The sequence below is a fragment of the Hyperolius riggenbachi genome, chromosome 3, assembly GCF_040937935.1.
Source record: "Hyperolius riggenbachi isolate aHypRig1 chromosome 3, aHypRig1.pri, whole genome shotgun sequence".
Taxonomy (NCBI): domain Eukaryota; kingdom Metazoa; phylum Chordata; class Amphibia; order Anura; family Hyperoliidae; genus Hyperolius; species Hyperolius riggenbachi.
Genome location: NC_090648.1, coordinates 441076293 through 441088293, shown reverse-complemented (window position 1 = coordinate 441088293; position 12001 = coordinate 441076293). Strand labels below are relative to the sequence as shown.

Here is a 12001-nt window from a genome sequence, read left to right as displayed (position 1 = left end):
GGGACGTTACAGGCGCACGTTAGAGCAGCCTGTAACGCACCCCACTGCACAGCAATGAAAAAATCAATGGGCTGTTCACAGTGCCCACGTTGCGTTACATTGTAACGCTGCGCCATAATATAACGTACTGCATGCAGTACTTTGTAAGCGGCAGAGCCGCGTTAGACTGTTTGCACATGCTCAGTAACGTTGGGGAGGAGCGGAGAGCGGCCAGGCACATGGCTAATTAATATTCACTGCACTCAGTGACGTGCAGTGTTTACTTCCTGGAGCGGCCGCTCTGTGCGGCGATTGGCCGGCGGGACCACGTGATGCCGCATGCGTCCAAGAGTTCGCATCACGGCATCATGGACGCCAGAGTGAGCTGCACAACGTGGCTCACTCTGACGTCCAAAGCAGGGAGCACCAGGCGTTGTGTTAGGGGCACGTTATTCGATCATAACTTCCCCTAAAACGCAATGTCCTGGTGTGAAACCAGCCTTAAAGGTTTAAACCAGGCTTTCTCAACCAGGGTTCCCTGGAACCCCAGGGTTCCTTCACATTTTTCCCCATCGTGGGGGTTGGAAGTAGTATGATAGTGAGCACACTAATAGGAGGTACTGTAAAAAGAAGCACTAAATTGGGGGTCCGAAAAATAATGAGCGCACATTAATAAAAAGCCTTCGAATTTGTAATAACGGACACTGTAATAGGGGGTAGTGGCATAAACAGCGACATAAGCTTTTAAAGACCATGCCTGGGGTTCCTTGATGTCCAAAAAGTATTTGCAGGGTTCCTCCAGGGTAAAAAGATTGAGAAAGGTTGGTTTAAACACAGGGGTAGAACAAACTGATTTATCAAATCATTTCTGGACTTATTAAACCGGTATCATGGGGCAAAAGGTAGCAACCTTTTCCTGGATCACGTCAGACTAAAGTATTACGAGATAAAAATTTGTACTACTGGCAGATGTAACTAGATTTATATTCCGTAATCTGATTTCCATGTAGATCCTGCAACTAGATAAAAAAAAACAGAATATAACCTGAGGAAAAGGAGGATGTACCTCCGTACCATGTACCTCCGTAAAACGCGTTGTCTGACCACTAAACCACCCCATAGACCACTCACGTATCCCGCATCCATATCTCCAGCTGGCACAGCATTGCGCAGCAACTACCTGGCGCTGTCCCTCCCACACCTGTGTGTGGTGGTGCTCGATACGCGGACTCCACTCATCACCACCAATGTGTGGAGAGGTGGTAGTCTCGCCGTGGAGCAAGTGCCACCTCCATTGTCCTACACAGGATACCAGGCTCACCATCCGAAGATTCACGCAGGGAACGTCCATCGGAGACTTCCACCACACTGGAATCCCCAGAGCCCAGTCCTGGGCTTTGAAGGGACACAGGTGCATCTAGGCTGTATGTCACCGACAGCCATTGGAATTCAGGTGAGGCCTGTCCTGGATAGGGCAGTATTTCAATTTAAATACTGTTTTCAGAGTGCTCTTTTTTTTCTTTTTCTTCCTCTACATACACAGTGGATTCAAAGAGCTACCTGACCTAGGTTGCTTGATCGCACCACCAGGGGATCCATCCTATTCCCATATACAGACGCTAAACAAAGATCCCTAGGTATCAGCCTTTCTCTGAAGTCTACAACACTGCTAGCTAAGGGGTCAAACTATCAAAATTAAACATTTTTTTCCTGATTGTCCCTCGGTACAGTATGCATATTATAGTGGTCAAATACAATATTTCTATGGAAATAAACCATATTCCATGTGTGCTGTCAACATGTCCCATTCAGTGTGCAGCGACGGCTGCTGATGGCTACTACTTGCATACGTTTATCCTCCCACTCCACCGGGACTTCTACGGCCATTTTTTTTGTTGTCCCATAGTAATCACCACAGGACTACAAAAAAAATTACTGACATTTTCCAGTGTATACACTCCGGTGGCCATTTCTTTGTAGTTCTATACAAATTCCTGGGACTGCAGGAGAACGGATTGAGAGGCAGAGTGGGGACACAGGTTGGCCATAAACATTGGTGCATGAAGAGCCACAGCAAAGGCCTCCATGCAATGAAAATCTCACAGATGCTTTGGGGGCCACAGGAATAGGCTTAGTGGACCACATGTGACCCTCAGACTGGACTTTAGACACCCCTGCTTTAGAGTCTGCAGAAACCGCAGCTCTTAAAACTTCACTTTGGGACATCAGCTCGTCATAGCTGGAGACTTCCAAAATTACCAGTAGTAATTAGAAAGTAGATAAGATTCTGTATCTCTGACCAGTGAAGTGACACGAAGCACATGGTGGAGAACTGGTCAATGGGAGGAAAGTTTGGCACAGGCTACCTTTATACCCCATTAGTAAGGCCATCCTTCACAAGCTGCTAACAGAAAAATCAAGTCAATCTGTAACCAATAGCAAGGTAAAGCTATAGCAAGATGTTAAAGGGTGTCTGAAGTTATACGGAAACTAAAGAGAAACTAACTTGTGTTTTTTCCCCACTTTAAAATTCAAGTCAAGAATTCAGGGCTTCATGTGCTCTGCATTGTAATATAGTGCAACAACTCCTTAATAAAATATCTTCTGTTCCCTGCACTAGTGACTCAGCCACACGTAAATGTTTTTGTGTAAGATTTGTGTGTGTGGGGGCTGAAAAATAGTCACATGACAGTGAAAGCTTCAAAGTAGGCCTGAACAATTTTAGGAAAAAATTTAATTGAGCGATTTCTGTCCAAAAATCGCGATTTTGATTCAATTCACGATTTCCTTCAAATCAAGCATTGTTCCCCTTCTCTGTGCGCCTCTGTCCCAGTCTCTTTTTGCACCCTGTGTCTCTCTTTGTGCCCCCTCTGGGTCTCTCTCTTTTCCCATTTGTGCCTTTGTGCCCCTTTTGTCTCTGTGCTCGCTCTCAGGGGTGTAGGGCCTGTGGTCGCAACGGTCGCCGCGGCGACCGGGCCCGGCGGGGCCCATGTCTTTTTGTAGTGCGGCCCGTGCGCGGCTGCGCGCTATTGGGAGGGGGGAGCCGCAGCCGCGGGGAGGGCAGCCCGACCTCTCCCTCCCTCTCCCCGGGGCCCCCCCCTCCCCTTCAGATGCAAAGTGCGCGGCGCACGGAAGCGTTGTAAGCAGAACTCACCTCCGTCCCTGCGTTCCAAGCGCCGCTGATCTCCTCCCGCTGTATAGATGTTGTTACACACTGCTTCCTGTTTAGCCGGAAGCAGTGTGTAACAGCATCTATGCAGAGCGGGAGGAGATCAGCGGCGCTTGGAACGCAGGGACGGAGGCGAGTTCTGCTTACAGCGATTCCGTGCGCAGCGCACTCTGCATCTGAAGGGGGGGGGGCCGGGGAGAGGAAGGGAGGGAGAGGTTGGGCTGCCCTCCCCGCGGCTGCAGCTCCCCCCTTCATTATGGGGGGGGCACCTGCCTACCTACCCTATCCTGGGGGGCAGCTACCTACCTAACCTATCCTGGGGGGCAGCTACCTAATCTAACCTATCCTGGGGGGGCAGCTACCTAATCTATCCTGGGGGAGGGGGGGCAGCTGCCTACCTAACCTATCCTGGGGGGGGGGGCAGCTACCTACCTAACCTATCCTGGGGGGGGCAGCTACCTACCTAACCTATCCTGGGGGGGGCAGCTACCTACCTAACCTAGCCACAATATATCGCCCCCTATGCTGCTATTGCAGCAAGAAAGCAATAGCAGCATAGGGGGCGATATATATTGTGGCTGGGACTGTGAAGAATCACTCGCGTTCCCAGCCTGTCGGCAGCTGTCGCCGAACCCGGAAGTAGCTGCCGGCGGGGACAGAAGGATCGGAGCGAGGCTGCGAGGGCGCCGGACAGCTGCAGGGGGCTGAGGGAAGCCCCAGGTGAGTAAAAATCATTTTTTTATTTTCACTTAAGTATCCCTTTAAAAGAGGAACTCCAGTGAAAATAATGTAATAAAAAAAAATATTGCTTCATTTTTACAATAATTATGTATAAAATGATTTAGCCAGTGTTTTCCCAGATTTACATTCTGACATTTACCACAAGGTGACATTTTTACCGCTTGCAGGCGATATCAGCTTGCAACATGGAGATGCTGCTTGCTTTTTTGGCAGTTGGACCCAGCTGTAAATAACAGTTTCCTGACTGAACCTCATTGCATTGTGGGAAATAGTCAGGACCATGGTCCTGACATCATACTGTGGGAGAGGTTTCACCACAATATCAGCCATACAGATCCCCCTGATGAGCAGTTTGTGAAAAGGAATACATTTCTCATGTACAAGGGGGCATCAGCTACTGATAGAGAAACCGTGACCAAGAATTTAACTTCATCCCTAAGTTTGGTTTATGGTAGAACTGTAGCGAGTACAACTTATAGTGGAATGCAGTAGATTATTCAGGATACCCACTTTTACAGAAAATATCCTGGTTTCAGCATCAGAAACACTTCCTGTAGCTATGTATTGCTGTTTATGGTATGCAGCTCCATCCGCCCACTGAGGCTTAGCCTAGGCTGTTTGTTATGTGGAATTCTCCACTGAAGTGCATTCTGGGAGACCAGAGATCTTTTATACTGGCTTTAGAACTTTCAGTAAATGAACATTCCACATAGATCACCTGCCAGTATAAAAGATGTTGCCACCTGTGATACATTTCCAAAAGTAAATCAGGGAGATGAGAGATTTTGCAATGGGTAACCACCAACTGAATAATTTAAAAATGAATAATGGGGGGAAAAATTCAAACTACAGTTCCTCTTTAAATAAAAGAATGCAATTTTGCAAACCCTATAAGTAAAATTGGCTCACCAGCTCCAAACCTACATTTAGGTCAGTGCTGCCACAAGCTTTGCTAGGACTTTTGTGCAATGAGAGGACGGCACGGCGAAACTGAATTAAAACTTTAATTTGCTGTGAGCAAAATTAGCAAATCACTGTGAAAACTGATAAAGACTCCATGCATTCCTGCAGGATTGGCATGTAAAGATAAAAACAGTTTTTAATTAGCGAATGATTTACTTTAATCAAAGTAATTTCACAGTACCAACACACCACCGAGGATACTTCTTAGATCTCACAACCATAGAAATATATAATAATAAGTAGATCTACTTCTAAATAAGATTTGTCCGTTTCAGCGAATACATGCTGCCTACACACTGCCAGCTTTTGAAACTGCTTGTCTCATTATGAACTTGCATGTTTGTTTAATAGCGGTGATAGGCTCATCTCTTCAAAGGACAGAAAGAATCTGGCACTGCACCAAGGTTTCTTATTTTGTCAGTTTTAATTTCCATTCACATGCATACAAGACCATTCCATGATGCCAACAATAACTTCTACTGACCTACCCTTCCAGAGTCCTGGCTGTGGGGCAATGTGGGTGCGGCAGCGGCCTGCCTGACGACCGTTTCGCTCAACGAGCTTCCTCTGAGGCTCCGTGCGCGGTATTCATCCCATACTGGGAAGTTTTTATACTCACGGGCAATAGCTCCGTGTTCCGGGCACGTGACGCCGCTACGTAATACTTCCTGTCAACGTCTGCCGCGCGCACGCGTACCATTGGACGCATGTCACGCGTACATCTAAACAGGAAGTGTATGCGCATCACTGTGGATAACTTCGATCCACAACATGTTTGGATCTTCGTATCCTCCACTAGATGGTGCTCAAAACATGTAGAAAGGCCCTGTATACCTAGACTTTCTCATTACTACAGATTTACAATTAAAACATGCTTTTTATTAAAACCTTCTTTAAAAATCTGTAACTAAAATGTATACTGCAAAGTATATATCTAAGATCCAATGCATATCAAATCTAACTCAGGCCCAGTGCACACCGAGCGGTTTTTGGAGCGATCCGCCGGCCGCATCCGCCTCTAAAAACGCTTGTCTAATGTATTGCAATGGGATGGTGCACACCGGCAGTTTGCGGTTTTTCCTATACTTTACATTGAGGACGAAACGCTTTCGAAAACCGCAAACGCGCAGCAGGAGGCGCGTTTGCGGTTTTCGAAAGCGTTTCGTCCTCAATGTAAAGTATAGGAAAAACGCAAACCGCTCTGAAAAATGCTAGTTCAGGGCGGTTTGCAAGGCATTTTTGTTACAGTAGCTGTTCAGTAACAGCTTTTACTGTAACAATATGTGTAATCTGCTACACAAAAACGCACGCAAAACCGCTAGGTATGTTTAGAAAACCTCTCTAAACATACCTAGAATCGCTCTGAAATCAGCTCCCAAAACCGCTAGCGTACTGCGGATCTGCTAGCGGTTTTGGTGTGCACTGGGCCTCACTTCAACATAATTTCTATATTTTCCTTCTCTGGATGTTTGAGCACCATATTATGTAACTCTCCCACATTACCCCATTTGATAATGGATAATCCTGGACTTATCTCACTCACCATAAGATGGTAAACAACTATTTTTACTTTACTAAGGGTCTAGGAAGCATTGCATATCAAGATGATCATTTAAACCTAAAGGTCCCATAGCATCACTATCCACTATCCACCTACTCTCCTTCCTCAGTAGCAATTGCTCTCTATTTCCTCCTCTATTTGGAATGGGTACTTGTTCCAAACCGGCAAAGGAAAGACATGTTGGGTCCCCAATTGTGTGTACCTCTACAATGCTCAATCAATCTACTGCAACCTTTTCCCGTTTCTTATTGATTTCACGTGTTCTTGTATGCGTTCTCGCATTTCCCTTGTTGTCATACCGATATAAAAGCGGTGACAGGGGCACCAGATAATATACACCACATATCTTGTTCGACATGTTATAAAATCCCTGGTTCTATTCTCTATAGGTACCACTTTCAAGTATTTTCCTGGCCGCATAGTAAAGTAAAAATAGTTGTTTACCATCTTATGGTGAGCGAGATAAGTCCAGGATACTTACTTATGTTTTTAGATACAAATAATGAATTATCAAATGGGGTAATGTGGGAGAGTTCCATAATATGGTTTTCAAACATCCAGAGAAGGAAAATATATTGGAAATTATAGGTTTTAGAAAAACTAGACAGCACCACTTATGTTCCACTAGATTTAAAAATTCCCCCCATTTTTCCAGGAAAATATAGAAATCATGTTGAAGTGAATTAGATTTGATATGCATTGGATCTTAGATATATACTTTGCAGTATACATTTTAGTTACAGATTTTTAAAGAAGGTTTGAATAAAAAGCATGTTTTTATTGTAAATCTGTAGTAATGAGAAAGTGACATGCCTCCAATGGTACGCGTGCGTGCGGCCGACGTTGACAGGAAGTATTACGTAGCGGCGTCACGTGACCGGAACACGGAGCTTTTGCCCGTGAGTATAAAAACTTCCCAGGATGGGATGAATACCGCACACGGAGCCTCAGAGGAAGCTCGTTGAGCGAAACGGTCGTCAGGCAGGCCGCTGCCGCACCCACATTGCCCCACAGCCAGGACTCTGGAAGGGTAGGTCAGTAGAAGTTATTGTTAGCATCATGGAATGGTCTTGTATGCATGTGAATGGAAATTAAAACTGACAAAATAAGAAACCTTGGTGCAGTGCTAGATTCTTTCCGTCCTTAGATTGATGAAATAGATATAATATACTTCATTTCAGAGCACGCAAAAGGCGATACCCTGCACTCTGATACCAGGAAGTGAAACCCTCCCTAGGGCGGATATCCACTGTGCCTACTTCTTTTTTCCCCTTTTTGCAAATGGGCTCATCTCTGCTCCCTGGTTTTCCCAAGCCGTTCTGAGACACAGAACTGGGCGATTTAGTGGAAGGAAAATCTGAGATTTCCCCCCCCCCCCCCCAAACAACGCATTCACAGTAGTAACCGCATTTGAAATGCATTCAAATACATATAAAAAAACGCATGCATTTGTCCGAGTGTTTTTATGCATTTCATTGCGTATTTCCATGCGTTTTACTGCAATCTCCAACCACTGTGGTTTCTTGTTGTTCCAGGGGAGGCAACAGAGGGAAAGGAAACCAGCTGATTCATGGGGCTTATCTGCATGATTCACGAGCTGAAACACACATAGTAAGCATTACTATGCACTGCCCATAGACAGGGCTCCTGTGCCTTTTTTCTTAGATTCAACTAGGATATGGACAAGGATTAATAAAAGGGTAACAAAGAGAACCCGAGGTGGGTTTCTGCAATTAATATAGGACACAGAGGCACATTCTGCATACTATCACCAGCCTCTGTGTCCTTATAGTGTGCCCCCAGGCTCCCCCCGTGCTCTGCCGTTCCCTCCCCCCCCTATAAAAACCGCCACTAGCGACACACAGATTGCCGCTAGCTGGCGGTTTACATTGATGCTGCCACTCGCCACCGCTCCCCCGCCTCCTGTATATCGCGGCTCCCCGCCTGCGTCCCTTCCCTCTCCGCCTCTGTAAGCCGATTGGAGGAAGCGTACAGAGGCGGGGACGTAAGGGACACAGGCGGGGAGCCGCAATATACAGGAGGCGGGGGAGCGGTGGCGAGTGGCAGCAACAATTTAAACAGCCAGCTAGTGGCAATCTGTGTGTCACTACCATGGCTGTTTTTATAAGCAAGGACAGCAGAGCACGGGGAGAGCCTGGCGGCACACTATAAGGACACAAAGGCTGGTGATAGTATGCAGAATGTGCCTTTGTGCCCTATATTAATTGCAGAAACCTACCTCAGGTTCTCTTGAAGTGACACATGACATGAGATTAACATGTGAATGTACAGTTCCAATCCTACGTAGAAGATTCCTTTTTTCCTCACTGCAAGAATTAAGAATCTAGGGGTCCATAGGTAATCTCAAAAATGAACACCGCTAAAGTTCAGATTGATCGATAATTCAGATTTCCAGCAATCGATTGAAATTACAATCGGGCATTTACATTGTAGCATCAATCTCTGGCAACCCAAAGTGAGAGACAGATGGAGACTGACATTTACTTTTAATAGAGGCAGTGGATCTGTGGGGCAGCCAGGCAATGTGCATTTAATACTTTTAGCTACAGACACTGAATCAGCATGCAGATCAGAGGTTTATGACTCAAGTCTGACTAGATTAGCTGCATGCTAGTTTCAGATGTGTGATTCAGACACTACAGATGTCAGAATGATCAGCAGGACTGCCAGGCAACTGGTATTGTTTAAATGGCTATATGGTACTCTCCATGTGTCTCGCACCCCAGGTTTCTTTTAAATAACTCATACACTTGGCCTCTTTACAATCAAAGAAAAATGCACAATCTTTTGAATATACAGTATATACCCAGTCTCCTTTCTATAAAGCTAGTGTACATGCAAGGTTTCACATTAGCTCATATCCTAGCTATACAAGTGAATCAAGCTGGACTTGAACTGAACACATAGGGCCATGTACATTACCAACTTCAATTGGTGTGTATGCACATTTGATCAATTAAACATCTTATCTGCTGTGATGAGGACTTGAGCCTTTGAGATTCCGTTCAGTGCACAGTAAGGGCTGCTGCACGCCAAGAGTGCTTTTGAGTGCTTTTAAAATCACTAGCGTTTGGTTAATATGTTTGCATGGGCTTTGATCACACCACAACAATGATTTTTTTTTTGCAGGCGCGGGTCCTACAGCCTTTTTGAGGCGACTACACCTCAAAGTATAGGAAGATTGGAAAATTGCTCTAAAAAAGCGCTGAACAGAGCGATTTTTCAAAAGCATTTTTTGCCCAAAACTGTTCACTTCCAGAGCAAAGTTTACAAGAATTACAAAATCACTACAACCAAATGCACCGATATCACTAGGCATCAATTGGAAATCACTAGGCACACGCCCAGAATCACTGCTGCAAAATGCTTTAAAAAATGCTAAGCGTTTGCGATTCCGCCTGGTGATTTTTGGTGTGCACTAGGCCTAACTACAGACGCACAGAGAGGTTACAGCTTTGCCACGTGTTCTGCTGCTATGGAGGGGTAAGAGGGACAAAGACGTGGCACACAACAGTTGTTTCCAGCAGGAGAGGCAAGGAGGTGAGCAATGCACTCAGCACCACATCCAGGAGGCTAGCTTTTTGGCAGAGAAAGCCACTCCCCCCCCCCCAAAAAGCAACCCTATTGAGAGGGGGCAGAGGGGGGGGGGGATGTCAGAAGGATAACTTACTTGAGTAGTTCCAAAATTCCAATCACAATATCATTGACGTAGCAGAATCCAGAAGCCTGTAAAAGACAATTAGTTATAATATTGCTTCAGTCAGCTCATATGAGTCTTGAATACAGATGATCAATGATCTGCTAATAATGCTGGTTTGCATGCAAGTTGTATGCAGCGTGAAACTGGGCCAATCAGAATCCACAGGAAATGTGTGATTGGACCATTTCCAGGCTGCATGCAACAACGTTCATGCAAGCTGGAATAATCCTATTTGCATCTCACAGACCATCTCTAATCTTGAAAAAATGAAGTACAGTAAATGAATGTGCTATACATAGGTTTGTGTTTATGCACCCCAGTCATAATCTGCAATCCCTGCCTCAACCTAGGGCCAGTTTAGGGGAACCATTTACTCCCAGAGATGGATTAAAATGTAATGAGGCCCTAGGCAAGGTAGTAGATTTGGAGCCCCCCTTGGGGTCCTCTGGGTAAGCTGAAGTGGAGAGAGGTCAAAAGGCGGCGGGAGATAGTCCCCTTGACACCCACTAGGTCCCAGACACCTGCCTGGGTTGCCTGGTGGATGATCAGGTTCTGCTTACTCCACTAGTAGGTTGTTGGGATGAGGGCTGTGAAATTTGTACAAAAATTATTGACTCCAACTCCTCAGATTATGAAACCACAGACTAACCCCATGTACTCAAAAATTGTTCCAACTCTGACTCCCCAGCCCTGGTTGGGATGTTGGAGGAAACGCCCTCCCCCTCTACCAAAAAAACAAAACACAAAAAAGTAACAGTGCTAGCCACTATTCTGCCAGAGCAGACTACAGGTTAAATTGAGAAAAATATGCTTCCAGCAAGCAAATACACCCATGTGCTATGGCTGTTACTTTGGAGCACTTACGGTTCCTATTGGTTTGTTCCAGTTACACTATAGAGTTTACTGCAAGAGACTTTAGACTTGTCGCTGCAAAAGGACATCAGAGGTCTGTTGCTCAATACAATAATAATTAACTGTCCATTTCAATAACCCTTTAGGAATCCGCTTATCAGACATAGAACAGATATTAGCCATATAGGGTGACACCTAATAGATGTGAGCTGTGCAACACAACATATTTAGGGTGCATAAGTTTCAGTAGCTCTATTTATGTTGAGTATTTCCTGCGCGTCCGCATTCCTTATTTTAGCTGGCTAATGTTCAATGGCTCAACTTTATGCTGCCACAAAATATTACAAACTTCCAGAACCCCCAATCCTCTCAGATTTTTAGACAGTAGCCATCTCCACCTTTCATGACTGCATATGGGGAGGGGCTGCATTGTGAAAGTCAGCAAGGTGGAGCATCCAACAAAAAAAACTTGAGGGGGAAGAACTCTGAGGTAAGTACCAAACTTGCCACCACATCTCAACAACCACAAAAACCCTGCCCAGTGTTGCTAGATAAACTCTGACCCAACTTATGAGGGATGATAGATCACAGTAGGAACTACTGACCACTCACAAGAGAAAAAAAATATATAAAGTTTTAAGTAAACAAAATAAAATGTTTACTTACCTGGGGGTTCTTAAAACCCCCTGTGGTCTGTCAGCTCCCTCGTTGTCCAGAGCCGATCTGCTGTGCTGCTGTCCACTGCTCTGGGCCCCAAGCCTCCTCCATCATGCTCCTGTGGCCAGTTAGTTTGATGAACTGTGGTGATGAACTGTGGTCATGGAAGCGGGGAGGCGAATGGCCAGGACTGAACATGTGCAGTAGTGACAGTGGCAAAGCGGACGGGACCGGAAAGACATTGAGTGAACTGACAGACTACGGGGGCTGGAAGAAGCCCTAAGTAAAAATCATTTTGTTCCCTTCATTTTCAAAAAACAAAACAAAAACTGACAGACTTGTGACAGGGCCAAGTCAA

General features: G+C 45.5%; 1 protein-coding gene across 1 annotated transcript in view; it reads right to left on the bottom strand.

Moving 5' to 3' along the window:
• The window catches only part of HDAC3 (histone deacetylase 3), a 61729-nt gene that overhangs the window by 26092 nt on the left and 23636 nt on the right, over nucleotides 1-12001 (bottom strand). Inside the window, exon 6 of the mRNA XM_068277774.1 lies at nucleotides 10105-10160. Within this exon, the coding sequence (XP_068133875.1) occupies nucleotides 10105-10160 (56 nt within the window). The remainder of the gene's footprint in view (nucleotides 1-10104; nucleotides 10161-12001) is intronic.